The 18,533-nt window shown below is 55.2% G+C and overlaps 4 protein-coding genes across 6 annotated transcripts; 1 reads left to right on the top strand and 3 right to left on the bottom strand.

Moving 5' to 3' along the window:
• Positions 1 to 330: 330 nt before the first annotated feature.
• Positions 331 to 4,360, bottom strand: LOC137450706 (aryl-hydrocarbon-interacting protein-like 1). 2 transcript variants are annotated; one of them, XM_068157544.1, is made up of 6 exons: positions 3,896 to 4,360; positions 3,054 to 3,215; positions 2,701 to 2,889; positions 2,443 to 2,619; positions 2,206 to 2,347; positions 331 to 1,742 (listed from the first exon to the last, which is right to left on the bottom strand). In XM_068157544.1, exons 1-6 carry the CDS (start codon positions 3,989 to 3,991, stop codon positions 604 to 606), a joined length of 1,905 nt encoding a protein of 634 aa, XP_068013645.1. In that variant the 5' UTR covers positions 3,992 to 4,360; the 3' UTR covers positions 331 to 603. The 2 variants fall into 2 exon arrangements, with proteins under 2 accessions (XP_068013645.1, XP_068013644.1); XM_068157543.1 differs by having other exon boundaries at positions 3,054 to 3,233; positions 3,896 to 4,278.
• Positions 4,361 to 4,532: 172 nt separating this feature from the next.
• Positions 4,533 to 10,408, bottom strand: TAF7L (TATA-box binding protein associated factor 7 like). Of its 2 annotated transcripts, none has more exons than XM_068157539.1 (11): positions 10,048 to 10,408; positions 9,282 to 9,360; positions 9,036 to 9,169; positions 8,548 to 8,674; positions 8,283 to 8,341; positions 7,211 to 7,289; positions 6,460 to 6,573; positions 6,142 to 6,330; positions 5,928 to 6,040; positions 5,563 to 5,622; positions 4,533 to 4,964 (listed from the first exon to the last, which is right to left on the bottom strand). In XM_068157539.1, exons 1-11 carry the CDS (start codon positions 10,111 to 10,113, stop codon positions 4,920 to 4,922), a joined length of 1,065 nt encoding a protein of 354 aa, XP_068013640.1. In that variant the 5' UTR covers positions 10,114 to 10,408; the 3' UTR covers positions 4,533 to 4,919. The 2 variants fall into 2 exon arrangements, with proteins under 2 accessions (XP_068013640.1, XP_068013641.1); XM_068157540.1 differs by having other exon boundaries at positions 7,211 to 7,283.
• A 48-nt stretch (positions 10,409 to 10,456) lies between these two features.
• On the top strand, positions 10,457 to 16,163 carry LOC137450702 (magnesium transporter NIPA2-like). Its single transcript, XM_068157537.1, has 5 exons — positions 10,457 to 10,626; positions 11,129 to 11,185; positions 13,314 to 13,404; positions 13,571 to 13,731; positions 14,859 to 16,163. Exons 1-5 carry the CDS (start codon positions 10,488 to 10,490, stop codon positions 15,488 to 15,490), a joined length of 1,080 nt encoding a protein of 359 aa, XP_068013638.1. The 5' UTR covers positions 10,457 to 10,487; the 3' UTR covers positions 15,491 to 16,163.
• An 872-nt stretch (positions 16,164 to 17,035) lies between these two features.
• Positions 17,036 to 18,473, bottom strand: TIMM8A (translocase of inner mitochondrial membrane 8A). The gene is made up of 2 exons (XM_068157542.1): positions 18,276 to 18,473; positions 17,036 to 17,861 (listed from the first exon to the last, which is right to left on the bottom strand). The coding sequence occupies exons 1-2, from the start codon at positions 18,396 to 18,398 to the stop codon at positions 17,700 to 17,702; spliced, it is 285 nt and encodes a 94-aa protein (XP_068013643.1). The 5' UTR covers positions 18,399 to 18,473; the 3' UTR covers positions 17,036 to 17,699.
• Positions 18,474 to 18,533: the final 60 nt, after the last annotated feature.

Genomic DNA, 18,533 nt, shown 5'->3' with positions numbered 1-18,533 from the left:
CTGCATTGAGTGCAAGCCCAGCCTCAGCTAATGGTGAAGCCTGCTCAGGACTGATACTTTTAGGGCTGGCCTTGCTCTCAGCCCTGCCTGGAAGGGCTGGCAGTGCTGGGCAAAGGTCTGACACGGTGCTACTGCAGGGCAGAGCATGACCAGCTCTCACCCAGGAGCAATTCAGGAGCATAAGCAGAGGTGAAATGCAGCCTCTTCAAGTCCCCTGCTCACGGGTAGAGCAAAATGCCCCATCCCTGTGCCACAGGCTCCAGGGCGAGGCAGGAGGTTCAGCTGTGATCAGGGAAGCTGGTCACGTCCAGGAACAAATCCAGCACATGGTGCCAGGGAAGAGCTTTTATTTCTCAGCCAGCAAAGCTCAGCAGGACACAGCTGAAAGGCGCTGGAGCCGATGAGTCGGGGCAGGGAGGCAGCAGGGAGGGCTGCACAGCAGCAGCAGCCTGAGGACAGCTTTGTTCCTGTGTCACTGCAGCCCCCAGCTCTGGGGCTCTCTCTCAGGGTACAGCAGTCCTCCTGCCAGTGCTGTGGTTCAGCAGCCTTTCCTTCATCGAGGGGTAATGGGATGGCTGTGGCCCACCTTGCAGCCCTGAGCTCTCAGCTCTTCCCTGGGCATGCATCATCCCCTTCCCTGGATACTGGGGGGGAAAGGGCTACTTGTGCCCCTCCACCCAGCTCATCTGTCCCCAAATGCCCATCCTGGAGCACTGCACTAGGGGTGAAGCTGCCAAGGTGGATGTTGCCTTCCTCAGCATCACTGGTGCCTGCTTGCTGCTGCTCCCCCCAGCTCCCCTCTCCCACTCTCTCTCTGGGTGTTTCATCCTCCAGCTTCAGGGGCCCCTTGCTGGGGGACTCTGGCTCTGGGGCTCTGCCTAGCTCAGTCCTGGCCCCACTCCCTGTGCCAGCACCCTCTGACCCACTGGCTTCCCCCTCCAGCCCTTCCCTAAGGCCTCTTGCCTCTGTACATCCTGCTGCCCTGCATTGCCCTACAGCCTGCTTTTCTGTCTCTGCTGCTGGGCTCTCTTCCTCTTCAGCTTCCCCCTCCTCCTCCTCCTCCCTCTCCTTCCCTTCTTCTGCCTCCTCCTCCTCCCTCTCCTTCCCTTCTTCTGCCTCCTCCTCCTCCCTCTCCTTCCCTTCTTCTGCCTCCTCCTCCTCCCTCTCCTTTTCCTCCTCTGCCCCCTCCTCCTCCCTCTCCTTTTCCTCCTCTGCCCCTCTTTCTGCTCCCCAGCAATCTGGCTTTGCATCAGAGGTGCCCAGGTTTACTTCTCCCAGTCCTGTCCCATCCCTCACTGTTCCTTCTGTCCCAACAACCTGCCCCTGGGCTACGTCTCCTCCTGCCCCTTCACACCTGGCCCTGGGCCTTCCCTCTTCTGCTTGTTCAGCCCCTTGATTTTCTGCTTCTCCAGTCCCTGCACCACACCTCCCCTGCTCAGGGGTCTTTAGGACCCCAGCCTCATCCTGGAGTGCCTCTTTCTGCTGCCCTGACTCGTCGCCCTGCTTCTCCTGCCCCTCACTAGCCCGCGGCCCTCGGGGCGTCTGGAAGAGCCCCTGGTAGCGCTTCCGATCCTCCACGTGCTTCTTCCTCATCCTCTCCCCCAGCTGCTTCAGCTCCTTCTTCACAGCAGCTGCCATGGAAGGGTCGAGGTGAGCCACCCGCAGGAAGTCCTCCCGCGCCTCCCGCTCGTTCCACACCGCAGCGTGAGCCTTCGCCCGCTTGAAATAGGCCTTGGCGTTGTCTGCAGGGAGAGCAGAGCCCCTGCCAGGGGTCCTGCAGCCCAGGGCCACCAGCCACGGGAGCTGGGAACCCAGGGGCGAGGAGAACAAGTGCCATCATAGACAGGGGAACATGGGGTGGGCAGAGAGACCTGGGCCAGGGGACAGGGGGTGCAGGGATCATCAGAGACAAGGGGAAACCATTTGGACATTTGGATGGTGTGGAACAACATTGTGGGCAGGGGGACCTAGAGGGCATGGGGTGAAGGGGCCATTGTGGGCAGGGGAAACCAGGGACATGGGCACTGTCATGGGCAGAGGAATCTGGACATGGGTTCTGCAGTGGGCATGGAGAGCTGGATGACACAGGTATCATCACAGGCAGAGGGACCTGGGATGAGCATTGCCACAACTAGGGGATCCAGCAGAGAGAGGCCTCAGGGGCCACAGGCACAGCAGCAGGGGTGGGATGCAGGGCACAGGTACCATTGTGTTTCTGGAGGAGCTCTGTTGTGTGTTCCAGCACCTCATAGTACTCGCCCAGCTCCAGCTGGCACTGGCAGTAGTTGAGCACCAGCGGTGTCACCAGGCTCTCCAGCTTCAGCCAGCCATCCTCCCATGGCTTCTCCTGCCCAGGGAGACACAGTGAGCGGTTCATGCCTGTGCCCTGGGCACCCAGGGCCCACAGGGCTGACAGGAGGTGGTTGGCTGAGCCCTGCCCACCTTGGCCTGGAGGTTCCTCAGGCAGATGACAGCCTCCTGGTACTTGGCTGCCGCCTGTGCGAACTCCTTGCGGAGGACCAGGCGATTGCCCTCGCTGTGCAGCACGGGCACTGCTGCCAGCTTCTCCTCCTTGCTCATGGCCCAGGTGTCCCGTTTGTACGCCGAGGGCTCCTCCACCTGCAGCGGCAGCGGAAGCTCAGCTGCCAGCCCCGGCCCTCTCCGTGCTGTCAGCCCTCCCCCCGCTGCCTTCTCGCTCACCCGGAACAACTCCATGATGAAGATGAGAGGCTGCGGTGTCCGCTGCAGCTCATCCAGGTCGGGGTAGCCTGTGCTGTGGTAGTCAAACATGTTGCCCATGCCACAGCGGTGCTTCTGCCCTTCCAGGGGGTCCCTGCCCTCTGCGATCCTCCGCATGCCCCTGGAGACCAGGGCATACATGCCTGTGTGCTGCAAGGACAGGGAGCGCTCTGCTCAGCGGCACCGGGCCAGCCTCTGCCCCCTCCTCTGGGGCAGCCCCCCTGGTGCCACAGCTGAGTGACACCTGTGCTTGTGCCAGGCAAGGCTGGAGCATCTGTGGGGTGTTCCCTGGTGCCTGTGGGCCCCTCACTCACAATGGTATCACACCAGAACTCGGCCACCTCCCCGGCTCTCATGGAGCTGAGCAGCGTCTCCCAGATCTCCAGCTTGAACATCTTGCCCACGATGATCTCCATGGGGATGCCAACCTCCCTGCTGTCATCGATCACTGTCCGCTCAAAGTCATCCTTCAGCGTCTGGAAGTGGAAGGTGATCTGCCACAGAACAGACTCTGTGCTAGGAGGGGCAAGCACTGCAGGGAGACACCTCCCTCCCCTCCCTGGCCCCACATCCCAGTGCCAGCAGGTGCTGGCTTGAGTGGCAGCTCTCCATCTGCAGCAGGAGACTGTGCCTCCTAGCCACTCGTCTTAGGCAGCAAGCAGATGGTGAAGTGTCTTAGCACCCATCAGTGCTGGATCTTGCTGCACTCTCTGGATCCCCCTTTATAACCCAGTACAGAGTGCTCCCAACAGCATGCACCAGGACTTGGCGGAACCAAGCCCATACCCACAGGCTAGGAATTCTTGGACCCCCCCAGGAGCTCTGTCTTTACACCCCTGCACTCCTGTTTGACACACTTCAGGAGAGGCAGATTTCCAGCAACCCACCGTGGCTGTTGAACTCCAGTGACCCCAGGACAGAGGGAGGAGGCAGGTGACAGCACTAAGGCAAGGTGAGGGTTGTGGGTGGTGTCAGTAGCCACTGTGAGGGCAAGGTGGCTGCCTGCCTCCCACTTGCAAGGCATCTCCTGGAGATGGCATCTCCTGGAGATGGCATCTCCCTGTACCTCAGCTTATGAGGGAATCTAATGCTGAGCAGGGGTGTCAGACGCCCTTCCCCCTCCTAGGGCTTTAGGGTGACAACCAAGATGATTTACCTTGCTCCCATCCTGCAGCTTTGGCAGCTCCCCTTGGCCTCCATGCAGAATCTTCTTTTTGACCCCTTCAACATTCAGCAGGTAGGTTTCCTCCATGGTTTCCCCAGAAGCAGGTCACATGCACACAGGTGTGCTCTGTCCTTCCCTGAGCTGTGTCTTCCTCAGGTTATCACTCTTTATTGACTATCTGAACACACAGGTCATCTCCAGGGCTCTTGGTGGCCTCTTGCTTTCTGTGCTGGGGACAGAGCTTGGAAGCCTTCTTCCCTTCCCCTTCAGGTTGCAAGATGAAGGTCCTGCTGTGGTGCACCCTTGCTGAAGCCCCCAGCACCCTTTTCTGCATGCTGGAACTGCCTTTCTAATCCTCTTTCCACTCTGCCAGGTTAATCTGGGATTTGCCTGCCTATTCTGTAAGGAATTAAAGCTCTCTGGAGCTAGGGCCACAGCTTGTTCCTTCCAAAGTAACAGCTCTTGGGGGTCCTGTCACACAGTCCCCTTTTGACCCAGCCCTGCAAGAAACATTTCAGAGGAGCCCAGCAATGCTGGTGCCAGCACCAACCAGGGGCTGTGTGTGGTAAGGCACAAGCTGGCAAGAGGCAGTGCCAGCCTGTGCTCTGGAGACTGAAGAGGAACAGACTGGGGTTAGAAATGGTACTTTATTGAGCCTGGTTTGCAGACATGAACATCCCACAGAGACAAGAGCAAGCTCCTACCAGCCCAGAGCCCATCAAATCCAAGACTCAGTAAGATGCAGGAGGCTGCACTGCACTGTCCCAGGGAGAACTAAACCCCTCTGGGAGAATGGTGCAGAATATTTACAGTAAATTCAATGTTTTGGCTGCTCTCACAGGCACAGTCCAATGCTTTAGCTCCACCAGCCAAGCCCAGCACAATGTGAGAGGCTCTGGCACTGCTCAGCAGCACATGTAGCAGCAGAGGTGTGTGACTAGAGCAGAGACTTCAGCAGGGCAGGTGAGCACCACTTCCAGCTCTGTGCACAGATACAAAGACCCAGGCCTGCTCCTCACTTCTCCATGAGGGACTCCAGCTGCTCCTGAAGGGACATCATCTGGGAAGGAGGAGTGAGACATGACAGTAAGGTACTCCTGGCAGCTCTAGCCCAAGTACTTCTGTGTTTCTGCAGATCCTCTACCTGTGCCAGGGGCTGCTCTGCCTGTACATGGCAAGGATCTGTGCCTCAGCTCCTCAGGGGCAGAACTTGGTGCTGCCCCCAAAGTGAACCTGCACAACAGGAACCTGGGAGTGGGAACCTCCTGCCTTGGTACCCGGTTGAAACTCAGCAGAGGTGCCCAGGCAGGAAATCTGCCAAGGTCCTACAGCTACTGGCTTTCTTCCACATGGGTGCCAAGGGGCTCCTGTGTCATGTTTCATCCCAGGCAGCAGCCCAAGGCTGCTAGGACTGCTGACCAGACATGTTTTGGCTGACTGCTCCTCCAGAAGGAACACTGCCATCAACCCCATTTCCTGTACCTCCTTGGGCCTGAGGAAGCTGCAGCTGCATGGAGCTAAGGGACAAGCACACCTGCCCTGTAACACTGTTGTGCAAAGCAGCTGGTGTGGTCCAGGATTCAGGAAGCTGCCAGAGGCCAAGCCTAGAAGCACGTTGTGCCCCAGTACTTCCCACTCCACTGTGGGAGTTTCCTCACCTGCTGCTTCTCTCGCTCTTCCTGCTGCTTGAACTCATCCAGCACAGCCTGGAGCCGGGTCTGCAGAGACAAATGTGCCAGGCCACAGTTACCAAGGTGTTCTCAAGTGAATGGGTGCAGGCACAGCATGTCAAACAGCGCAGCGAGCCCCAAGCTGCACTGACAACCAGCCCCCTTATTCCCTGCAGTTTCATGGACTGCTTTGCCTCCATGGGGAAATGCTGGAGTGTGTATGGTAACACCAGGATGGCTCTTAACCCTGCAGAAAAAGGCCCCTGGCTTCTCTGGGACAGCAGCTCAATTATCTGCTGGATCTACTGGGAAGGCAGTGCTAAGACTTTCAGAGGTCCCAGGAGAGCTCTTACCTTGAGGGCCAGGTTCTCCACTTTCATGATGAGATCTTCCTGGCGCTTCCTCCTGTCCTGAGTCTCCTGGAGTTTACTTTTCAGGTTGTCAATCTGTTTCTGGATCCCCATGACTGGAAGGGAGAGAGAGCTCAAACCCAGAGCAGCAGCAGAACCGGGCTGCAGCGCCTGCCTGGCACCTCAGTGATTCTGCTGCACTCTGCCACCCACTCACCTATCTGGTTGGATCCCTCATTCTCCTGTTGCTGCCCATCAGACTCATTCAGTTTGTCCTGCAGCTGCCTCTCCAAGTCCTCCTCAGTGTCCATGATGTTGAGGTCCTCATCATCATGATGATCTCTCTCATCTTCATCTTCGCTGCTGCTGCTGATGTCATTAAATATCTCCCGCAGCTCATCGTGTTCTAGAGAGGATGCAAAGAGTTAACACACAGCTGACAACCTCCCAGCACCCTTTGTCTGCCAGGGACAGCTTCCCTGGCCCAACTGATTACTCAGTGGCTAGAAGAAAACAACAGCCTTCCCCACTGCACCTGAGCCATGGCCTTGCTTATGTCCTGACATCCCTGGGGAGGAGATGTCCAGGCTGGTGAGAGAGCCATGGTTGTCTACTTCTTTTGTTTCATCTTCAGCAATGACTTCCCAGCCTGACAGCAGGAGCAGACAAAGTCAAGGGAAAAACAGGAACATGCAATAGGATAAAAGAATGCCAAAACCTGCAGATCACTGCCCCTCCAACAAGTCTGGCTTTGCAGCTATGGATATTGTACTGCTCATATGTATAAAGAAGAAAGCTTTTTTCAGCTTGATGGAATGGGATGGGCCAGGTTGGAAAAGACCTTTGAGATCATCAAGTCCAACCTATCACCCAACACTATCTGATCAACTAAACCATGGCACCAAGCACCCCATCCAGTCTCTTCCTAAACACCTCCAGCGATGGTGACTCCACCACCTCCCTGGGCAGCACATCCCAATGGCCAATCTCTCTTTCTGGGAAGAACTTCTTCCTAACATCCAGCCTAAACCTCCCCCAGCCCCCCTTCCATGGCTTCCCCTCTGCTTTTACTGAAGTTCTTGCTCAGCACAGCTGTACAATCTCACAGGGAAGGCCACCATGAAGAATCCATGAGCCTTGAACAAGGCAAAGATGAAGACCTGAAACTTCAGTGCCTCTTGTGTGCTTATGTCCCAGTCTCTCACACCCACCCAAAGGTGAACCTCCCCTTTTCACAGCTCCCAGCTCCACACAGAGCTTTTGTTTCCCCCGTCTCAAAAGGATACGGACACTGACAGCTTCAGCATCCGTGCTCAGGAGGCGCTTCACCTCTTTTTCTACATCAGGAGACTCAATATACTGGGCCAGAGAGAGGAAAGAGAACAGAGGCACTGTTAAATTCTTTGTGCATGCTGCTGGGGCTGCTCAGCTCCAACCCTTCACCCCCAGACAAAGCCCTCTGTCAAGCTTTTCTTCTCTTGTGCTTTCTGCTCAGCCTTTGCTCGTGCTCCACCTACAAATAACTCATGCACCTCCAAAAGCATTCCATCTGTTTTGTGCAGAGCCCCTTGGTGGGTTGTATGCTCTCACTTTCCTACTTATGGAATAAGACTCTCTGTGTATGCAGAGAGTCCCTCAGGTGCTGTTTCCTGGTGTACCATCAAATCAGCTCCTCCCTGTCTCGCTCAAAAGGTTGTATTTTTCACTTGTAAATTAACCAGGAACCCTAATGCACTGACAACCAATCTCTCCTGTGGACCATTAGAATGCTGCAAGTAATTTGTTTCCCAAATGTCATGCCAAACAGCACTTCATTCTGAAACTGCAGAGCAGAGATGAAGCCTTCCCAGCCTTCCGGTGCTCCATCTTCCCAGTACCTTGCTTGGCTTCTCTATATGCACAGAGTCTCTGAGCTCCATCTGTTGTCACTCCCCCAGCTGAATTGAGTTATTCTATTTGTAGCACTGCCTGCTGGGGAACTGAACAAGCCATGCACAGAGAGATTTTGGTTGAGAAAGAAGCAATGAATGAATGAAGTCTCATTTCCAGGCAAGCCTTCCTTTTTTTTCCCCCCACTATAAGCAGGAAGACAGGCTATAGAAAGGTAGCCACAAGACTGGAGTCCAGCAGTTCTCTGCACAGAGGATCTTGCCCTCCAGAGCATCTTGGAAAACATGGAGGAAGCACCCAAAGCAATGTTTACATCTATCCACACTCCCTCCACTTGCACCTTGGGCAAGCAAACATGTGAAACAATGTTGGGCAATTACATGTCTTTTGAACTAACAGACAGTTCCAGCTCTAAGGTCTCTGCCTTCCTATCCTCTGATTACTGCATCTGCATGGGAAGCAACTCACTTTCTTCTTAGCTGTCTTCCGGAATCGCCTCTTCCGTACATTTTTCAGGGGAAGAGTGACTGTGACAGAGGAAACAGATGTCATGAGTCAGGCAGATGGCCTGTTGGGAGAGCTGCATGCCCAAAGGGAGAAGATCCCTTCAGGAACAGAGGAAAAAAACCCATGAAAAATGGAGCAGCAGTGCAGTCAGGACATAGTGAGCCCCCGCACAGCTGTGAGGACACCGGGGTGGTGGGATGGAGGCTTTGGCACAGCCTCTACTCACTGCCATGGTTCCAGATGAATTTCTTCTCTCTGTCCTTGTCCTTCTTCTTGTTTGCCTTGGGGTCAGTGCTCACAGTTTGTTCTTCCAAAGGGGGGTAGAGATCGCCATCCACAGTGCAAACAAGCATCTGGAATTCCCACATAAACAGAGAGGGAGCTTCTTGTAATACCAGGACAAAAAGCTCTTCTGGAAAGGAACACTGACTGCCCACTGTGTGTTGGGAGCCACAGGGAACCACAGGCATGGGCTATGACAAACATCAAGTCTCACACCCAGCTCAGCTCATGTCTAAACACAGCAGCAGTCAAGCTCAAGGACAGTCTCATTTCATGCTTCAGAAATGGGATTTCCAAGCACCAAAGAGAGTGGGGGATTATAAACTGCCGATGCTGTGAGAACACAGAAACCGGCTGCGTATTACTGGGTGTCCAGCTGCAGAGGGGAACAAGGGACGAGGCTGCTGGGCAGGAAAGGAGGACAGCCCATACCTGGCAAATATCAGCTGTCTTATAGAAGGTTTTCTTGTCAATGGTTTTTAAGCTCTCGATGATGCAGGGCAGATCCACCAGCTTGGCCGCCAGCGGCACCCGGTCAACGCGGACGATGCCGTGGCGCCCATCCGCTGTGGAAAGCCGTGGCACAGGTCAGTGCTGCTGCTCAACAGCTAAACAGGAACAGGGGGCAGAAGTTTCAGAGGAAAACACACGCAGGTTGCTCTGATCCTGCTCACTCACCATGCAGCTCAATAGTAAGCCTGTCCTTCAAGTTGACGTTCCCAGACTGCACTGCTCGCCGCACAGTGGAGGCATATTCCTGGGAAGGTTGGACAGACTTAAGTCAGGACTGGGTGTGCTTCCTCCAAGAGTCACCAAAGGCTTCTGTTCAACCTACCCAACCTGACCCTGCCATCCCAGCAAAAGCTAAAAACAGCAGCAGGAGCTGCAGTGAAAACTGCACCCTCCTCCCAACACCACGCACTGACCCTGCGGCTCTGCTATTCCCAGTGCCCTTCATACCCCACAATGCAGCTGTGAGAGTGGTGTGAGGTCCCTGACAAACCCTTCCAGGAGGCTGCAGCCCTGGGCAAGTTACAGCTCCCCACACCAAGCTCTTGTGTTCTCAGCAGGGCAGTCTCAGCTTTCAGCGCCTAACAAATAGCATCGAGTGCACTGACACCCATAGCAGCTGAAGAGCCAGCACTTCCTAAAGGTCTGCTCTCACAGAAACTTCCTCCCTAATCCTCCAAGCTGTCTTCCGAGCCCCCTGCTCTGTGTCCTGCAGCATCTGTTCACGGAAAGCCTGCTCGAGTGAATGGAAATAGCCTGTACGAGACCAAGAGCAGCCAACCTGCTTCCACATCCCTTGCCAAGTCTGCAGATTTCGCACCGAATTCGCACGCCCTGCTAATCCCTCTTCCCACGCCCGGTGCCCGCCAAGCAAACGGGGCTGAGCCGTGCGCTGGCGGCTCCCCGAGCCGCGCCCGGCCGACAGGGCTCTTACCGCTGGCAGTCGCAGCACGAACTGGCTCTCCAGCTCATGCGGAGCATCGTCCTTGCTCTTACTCATCCTCTCTTCTTCGGCTTGGAAAACAACAGATAACTACCTTGTCGCCGAGAAGGCTCCCACAAGGTAACCCCGACCCTTCAAACCCCGCCAGGGCCAGGCTCTCGCCCATGCGCGGAGGGGACGGCGCGGGGAACCGGCGCCTGCCGGGGATGCGCCGCTGCCGGGGATGCCACCCCCGGCGGGGCCCGGCAGGCGCTCACGGGCACCACCGGCCCCGACCCCCGGCGCCAGACCTTGCCCCGGCGCCGCTCAGGCGGAAGCCAGGCCCGGTGCCGGCGCCGACAAAGGCTGCCCGCGCCCGCCCGTTCCGTCCCGCCCGTTCCGGCGGCAGGGGAAGGCGCTGGCCGCTCACCGGAAGCGGCGGCCGCGCCGCTATGGGGGCCGCGGGCGGGCGGGACGGCTTCTACGTGGGGCTGGGGCTAGCGCTGGCCTCCAGCGTCTTCATCGGCAGCAGCTTCATCCTGAAGAAGAAGGGGCTGCTGCGCCTGTGCCGCCGCGGCCGCGCCAGGGCAGGTAGCCGCCTGCAGGCTGGGGCGCGGAGCGGGGCGGTGGGCAGCGCAGGGCGCCCCGGTGCCTCCCCTGCCAGCGGCTCGTCCCTTCTGCTTCCGGCCGGTGGGCACAGCCCCCGGGCTGTCGCTGCTGTCGCTGTGTTGTCCGGGCGCCGCAGGCCGCCTCAGCCACCTCCCGGTCCGGGCGGCGCTGGGCCTTGGCTGCCCCGCTCCGTGCTTGTGGGGCGTTTGGGTCTAAAGGCAGACCCGTTTGTAGGAGCGCACACGTGTTCTTGAGAGTACTCTTTCAAACGCAGGAGAGCCAAGGGATAAAGTCTCACAGGCTGCAAGAACAGGGGCTTGTCCGTGTCTGAGTCAGGCCAATGCGCGGCAAGGCAGGGAGCCCCAAGGCACGTACAGGAAATCAGGCTGCTCCTGCTTGCTCCTCCGTGGTAGCTCTGGGAGGATAATGAACCTTTTGTGTAGCTTCACCTGAGCTGTCTCCTTACTCTTTCTTCCACACTCAGGGCAAGGAGGCCACGCATACCTGAAAGAATGGCTTTGGTGGGCAGGACTGCTGTGCAGTAAGTACCTGCTTGGAAACTAGCAAGATGTGCTTGAGACTCTCATTGTTTCCAGTTGCTTTTGTGTTTTATTATTACCTTCGTTGTTTGACTGTTTGGTTTGTATCTGAGGATGCTGTTGATCTAATTGCAACTCTTAAAATACTCTATATAAAGTCTCATCCATTACCAGTTTCTTTGCTAAACAGTAGTTGAGGAGCTGGTCTAACTGGAATGGCCTGCCCAGAACATGTAGTTTACAGCACGTCCAGCATCATGCCTTTAGCACTACAGCAGTTGCAGCACATCCAGCATCATGCCTTTAGCACTACAGCAACTGCAGCACATCCAGCATCATGCCTTTAGTACCACAGCAGTTGCAGCACATCCAGCATCATGCCTTTAGCACTACAGCAACTGCAGCACATCCAGCATCATGCCTTTAGCACTACAGCAACTGCAGCACATCCAGCATCATGCCTTTAGTACCACAGCAACTGCAGCACATCCAGCATCATGCCTTTAGCACTACAGCAACTGCAGCACATCCAGCATCATGCCTTTAGTACCACAGCAACTGCAGCACATCCAGCATCATGCCTTTAGCACTACAGCAACTGCAGCACATCCAGCATCATGCCTTTAGCACTACAGCAACTGCAGCACATCCAGCATCATGCCTTTAGCACTACAGCAACTGCAGCACATCCAGCATCATGCCTTTAGCACTACAGCAACTGCAGCACATCCAGCATCATGCCTTTAGCACTACAGCAACTGCAGCACATCCAGCATCATGCCTTTAGCACTACAGCATCTGCAGCACATCCAGCATCATGCCTTTAGCACTACAGCAGTTGCAGCACATCCAGCATCATGCCTTTAGTACCACAGCAACTGCAGCACATCCAGCATCATGCCTTTAGTACCACAGCAACTGCAGCACATCCAGCATCATGCCTTTAGCACTATAGCAACTGCAGCACATCCAGCATCATGCCTTTAGTACCACAGCAACTGCAGCACATCCAGCATCATGCCTTTAGCACTACAGCAACTGCAGCACATCCAGCATCATGCCTTTAGCACTACAGCAGTTGCAGCACATCCAGCATCATGCCTTTAGTACCACAGCAACTGCAGCACATCCAGCATCATGCCTTTAGTACCACAGCAACTGCAGCACATTCAGCATCATGCCTTTAGCACTACAGCAGTTGCAGCACATCCAGCATCATGCCTTTAGTACCACAGCAGTTGCAGCACATCCAGCATCATGCCTTTAGCACTACAGCAACTGCAGCACATCCAGCATCATGCCTTTAGCACCACAGCAGTTGCAGCACATCCAGCATCATGCCTTTAGCACTACAGCAACTGCAGCACATTCAGCATCATGCCTTTAGCACTACAGCAACTGCAGCACATCCAGCATCATGCCTTTAGCACTACAGCAACTGCAGCACATCCAGCATCATGCCTTTAGCACTACAGCAACTGCAGCACATCCAGCATCATGCCTTTAGCACTACAGCAACTGCAGCACATCCAGCATCATGCCTTTAGCACTACAGCAACTGCAGCACATCCAGCATCATGCCTTTAGCACTACAGCAACTGCAGCACATCCAGCATCATGCCTTTAGCACTACAGCAACTGCAGCACATCCAGCATCATGCTTTTAGTACCACAGCAGTTGCAGCATGTCCAGCATCCATGCCTTTAGCACTACAGCAGTTGCAGCAGCCCAAGTTTACACTTTTTAACATTCCTAACCAATTGGGCTTGATTCACCCTTTGAAAGCTGTAAATTCTGTGGCAGGAGAATGTTGACTTAAGAAATACAAAACCAGTCAAACTCCTCACAGCTTTGAGGACATTAGGAAACTGTTTCTCTGTGCCTACTGCTCAGCTGCCTAGCCATGTGTGACTAAGGATCACCATGCATACCCTTGGGCCTTCTCTTCCCAAGAGAACCTACAGTTGGCTTCTACTAGTTACTGGTGGTTTTCTTTCATGGTTGCACAGCATGCCTGGGAGAAATAAGAATGCTCAGGTGGAAACCAAGGTGCTCTTCTGACTGCACTCAAATTTGTATTATGCTGAAATGCTCCTACTTTGATGCCCAGCTGACACTTTCTCTTGCAGTGGGAGTTGGAGAAACAGTAAATTTTGCTGCCTATGCTTTTGCCCCTGCAATGTTGGTAACTCCACTGGGTGCTCTAAGTGTCCTTGTAAGGTATGTAGCCTCAGAAACACCCTTCCCTCACCTACCACCCCATTGTGGTGCAAGCAGTCATTCTGCCCCCCTCTGTCTCTTCCCTCAGGTACTCCATCTCTTGGCCTGATTGTTTTGGGGCTGTTCATTTGGTGTTTGTGGGGTTTTTTTCTTTGCTATCTTTCAGTGCAGTTCTGTCTTCCACCTTTCTGAACGAGCAGTTGAATGTTCATGGGAAGATTGGCTGCATCCTTAGTATGCTGGGCTCCACAGTGATGGTGATCCATGCTCCACAGGAAGAAGAGGTTAACAGCCTAGAGTCAATGGCAGAGAAGCTGAAAGATCCAGGTACTTCCATAAAAGGAGTCCCGACAACTTCAGGCTTAGAAATGACAGCAGAAGTTGGGATGCAGGTTGGCTAGACTGGGAAGGACTGAACTAAAGGGTAATTGAGCTGGTTTTTGTGGAAGAAACGTTCCCCTGTGACCAGGACAGCTTGTGGCTTGCCTACTGTGGTGGGAAAAGGCTGAGGTCTTCATGTTCTAAACATGAGAAACTGGTGACAGGTAAACAACATGTAATGCACATGCTCAGAGGATTTACACCTTATTGAAAAGCTCAAAACACACAGGGACACATCAGCTTCAGAGTGGCTTTTTTAGGACAGTCAAGTCCTCTTGAGTCCAGATGAAGGAAGCAGATGGGAACCAGCCTCCAAGAGAGGGAGTCTGGGTAATGCTCCCAAGTCATTAGGTCTGTGCCACGGCAGGGATGAGAACCTGGGTCGTGAAGAGTTACCAATGTGGGTTTTTTGGTATTGTGAGGTGTAGATGCAAAAAGTGAAGAGTATGGGAATTAGCTGCAGCTGTCATCAGAAGGGGTTGGGCTGTGGCAGTGCCAGGATAGGAGAGGGAATTCCTGTACAGGAGGGCAGCAGTGGTGTGTCTGAGGGAAGACAGGAATGAGTGATTCAGGAAGTTACACTAAAGCTCAAGTAATCCTGGTATTTATGTTAGAGGGTTAATCAGGTTGCAAGGATATGGTTTGCACAAAATAAGCCACAGAAGGTGGAAGAAGGAAGCACGAGGGGGGAAAAGCAAAGTAGAACCACTGCTCATTAGAGGGAGCGGTGTGGCAGGGTTCTTCCTGGGCCTCCTGCAGAGCTGTGCCCCTTTGGCTCCACTTGTGCCATAGAGCCTGGCTGTGCCCCTACCCACTCCAGCACAAGCAGTATCCCCTGACAGGTTGAAGTGTGAGGCAGTGCTGTGATTAGCATTGTAAAGCTGTTGTTCTCTACACCTTGGCTCAGGCTGGAGATAACCCTGCTTCCCAACCCTGATCCCTACGGGTAGAAGCTAGGAAGATAGACTGATGGGGCAGTTACCTGCCTCTCCTTCCCCCCTACTGGCTGTTAGGTTACATCTGTCAATGGTGCTGCTGCTTCCTGACAGAGCTCTTTAATTCCTTTCCCCAAGGATTCATTGCATTTGCTGTGTGTGTCCTGGTGAGCTCTCTTCTGCTCATCTTCGTGGCCGGACCCCGTTACGGACAGAGCAACGTCCTGGTTTATGTTTTGGTCTGCTCTGCCATTGGCTCACTTTCTGTGTCCTGTGTCAAAGGCTTGGGGATTGCCCTGAAAGAACTGTTTTCTGGGAAGCCAGTCCTGAAAAAACCACTGGGCTGGGTGCTCCTGGTGTGCCTGGTGGTCTGCATCAGCATTCAGATCAACTATCTGAACAAAGCCTTGGACATCTTCAACACCTCTTTGGTCACCCCCATTTACTATGTGCTGTTCACCACAGCAGTCATGACGTGCTCTGCCATCCTCTTCAAGGAGTGGCAACACATGGTGCTGGAAAACATCGTTGGCACTATCAGTGGCTTCCTCACCATCGTGGCTGGCATCTTCCTCCTACATGCCTTCAGGGACGTGCCCTTCACCCTTGACCTCCTGCCCCTCTTCCTGCAGCAAGGCAGGGCAGACTTGCAGGCTTCATGGAGGAGTGCAGACAGACATCAGTCACATCAGCACCAGCCTCTCCTGCCCTCAGAGGACAACGGCTGTCAGAGCACAGAGGAGGAAGAGGTGGAAGGTGAAAGTGTGTGAGGAAGCCTCTGAACTGGCAGCTTTCTGCTCCCACTTCTTGAGCAGCTCTCCTGCTACTGTTGCACTAGCAGGTGGCAGTTAGTGCCTACCTGCCCCAGGTGGGAGCTGAGTAACCTGCCACTGCCAGGAGGCTGGCAAAGACAGCAACCTCCTGTGGCTACAGACAGGTGCTCTAGGACCCATCTAATTCCTGAGATCTGATGCCTCTTCACTGTTGTTTTCCATGAAGAACTGATCCCCCCTCATTGGAACACAAGCTTCAGCTGCACAGAGGCCTGCAGCACTAACACAGTTCTAACCCTTACTGCATGTGAGGGCCATGCACTGGGGGAGGTCTCACAGCACTTGAAAGAAACGTCTAAGTTCCAAGATAATAACCTAACATGGTGCTAGGATTCTATAGAGAGAAGACAGATTGTCTGGCTTTAAAGATGACACACCCAGAGCATTAACTTAAAAATTCCTGTCAAGTACTTGTTTTGCTCACTCTGCTAGGATTTATTTTCAGATTCACACCCAAGAACAGCATACAGCCAAAACTGGAAACCTTCAGCGGTGCTGCCACATGGTGCTGTGGCTTTCAGAGGGATCAAACTCTTCATGCCATGTCTGCTGTGCAGGGTGATGAAACCCATGCTCACTGCATTCTATTAAAGCCAAATCTGTTCAGTTACTGAGTGGCTGCTGATAGATTTGTACCAGAGCTGGGCCAGCACTGAACAGTGTGAAGGGGGGAGGAAGAGTTGTGTGGATGCTCAAGGGAAATTCAGGATAGGGCCAGGAGAGGGTATTGCTTTCTCTAGGAACAGGAGTGACTTGAGCTCATTGAGGGGAGTTTCTGAAAGGTAACTAGGCAGCTCTGTATCACTTACATTGGGTTGTATCTGCAATACTCTGCTTGACACAGCCTGAATCTCAGGAAGGCTGCTGGCTGAAGGCTGCTGGCTACAGACTGCCCATATAGGAACCCACAGACCTTGTCCAGCCACCCACAGCAAATGGACATGTGCAGAACTGCTTTACCAGGTTCCCTTGCAGAACTCCAAGCCAGGATCAGTGGGTCTCTCCAGGCTTCCCAGAGCCATGTAGAAATGCTGTGCTGCCTTTCCAGAGGGTAGATCAGTAGTTTGTTGCTTTTCCACTTAGAACCTTATCACTGTACCCTGGGGGCAGAGGTCCGGAAGGCACAGCCGTAGGTGTCCCTGCAGTGATCTCCATGAGGTTGTAAAGTAGCTGGTTACTTACTCCCTGCATTTAGTCTCCCTAAAGAAACTACTCCTTTACAACAGGAACTGTTAACCCTTGGGGAAAGAGAAGGGAAAAGCCACAGCCTCCCCCACAAGTAAGTTTGATTAATGGGACCAAATTAATTGAGCAACAAATCAGAGGTCAGATCAGACCACCTAATCAGAAGGCACCTATGCCCCCTCCCTACTAATTTGGTAATAAACAGGACCACTGGGAAGGAAGGGGAGTGACAAGGGGGCCAGATTGCCAATTCTCAGTGGTCATCTCCCCGCACAAATGAGAATGTCATGTTAAAAATTGACCCAGTTAATATTTATTACGTTGACCAGGGGAAAGCAGTTAATGGAGCAAGTCAGTATTGACAGAGTTGTGCTGCAACTTGAGAGTTTGTCTCTTGGCCACATCAATGATTTACCTATGGAAGCCTGAAAGTATTTTCCAGCAGTGACACTGCCTGGGATGATCACTGTGCCCAACAAGCTCTTCTCGTACCTGTACTGGACTGCAGAGCGGTGGCACCTGCAGGGCTTGTCAGCGTCCAGCCAGGAGGGTTCATTTCATGCAGCATCGTTTAAGGCAGTGGTTGCAGGCCGGCCCTACCCAGGGCTGAGAGTCGTATCAGCGCTGGGAGCGGCCTGAGCGAGCATCACCAGCCCTCCCTTCAGCTGAGCAGGCGCGTTCCCAACACCCGCTGCAGAGCAGCGGCGGCCCTGGAGTCCCAGCACAAAGACGGCTGCTAGAGCCAGGAGGTCCCAGCATGTCACCATGACAAGGAGCGGCTGTCTCTCTGTTATGGGCTCTCATCTGACTGCAACTTCCTAGAGACTGGCATTTCAATTAAATCCTAAACCCCAGACCTGATCCTGGCTCATTCAGACAGCACAGTGACCAGAAGCCAGCGCGGCAGAGGGCCCGGCCTCGTGGGGGGGCTGGCTGGTGTCCCCCGGGGCGCGGGTCCCGCTCAGTCGGATAGGCTCTCCGAGAAGGCTGACTTGGACTTCTGTGTCTGCTCCAGCCGGTTCAGGATGAACTGGCTGGTGTCGATGAAGCGCTCCACGCAGTTCACGAAGCACGTCTCGGCCCGGCTGTCCAGCTTCGGACCCGGCTTGTCCATGCACTTCTCCTGCACACAGCGGGGGACCCGTTGGTCCCGGGACCACCGCGGCCCGACAGCCCCGCTCCACCCCGCGCATCGAGACTGTGCCTCATGGGTTCCTCCAGCCCTCGGGCATCACCCTCCCTCGGTAACCTCATGCTCTTAGGGGCACCTAGCCCCACCCGCCCGGGGCTGTCGGCAACCGGCGCTCCCTCCCTCTCCTCCCCCTTCCGGAGAGCCCTCCCCCGAGGCTCAATGGGGCCGGGAAGGCTCGCACGGCCGCTCCATTTTGTCCTCCCTCTTCCGCCTGGGGACAAGGGTCAGCGCGGCCATCCGCCTGCCCGCCTGCCCCACCACCGCGGCTCGCCTCCCGCACTCCCTCCCGCCGGCGCGGTCACCGGAGCCGGCAGCCCCCGCCCGCCTCCCGCGGGCCGCCCATACCCAGCAGAGCTCGGTCATCTGGTGCACTAGCTGCTGGAAGCGCTGCTTCTGCGTCTCCACCTCGATGAAGCGCTGGAGCTGGGGGTCGGCGCCGCCCAGCCCGGCGGCGGACGGCGCGTCCATCGCGGTACCGGTGCCGCCGCGACCTTCACGTGCCGCGCTGCGCCGCCGCCGCGCACGCGCCGCGCCCGCCCCTTCCGCGTGCGCCGCGCACGCTCGCTCAATCCCCGCCCGTCGGGAGCCCCCTGCCGGGCGGGC

This window comes from Melanerpes formicivorus, unplaced genomic scaffold, assembly GCF_026170545.1.
Source record: "Melanerpes formicivorus ecotype bairdi unplaced genomic scaffold, bMelFor1.0.p_v2 SCAF_37, whole genome shotgun sequence".
Taxonomy (NCBI): Eukaryota; Metazoa; Chordata; class Aves; order Piciformes; family Picidae; genus Melanerpes; species Melanerpes formicivorus.
Note: the sequence above shows the minus strand (reverse complement) of the source record. Positions and strands in the feature narration are given on the sequence as shown.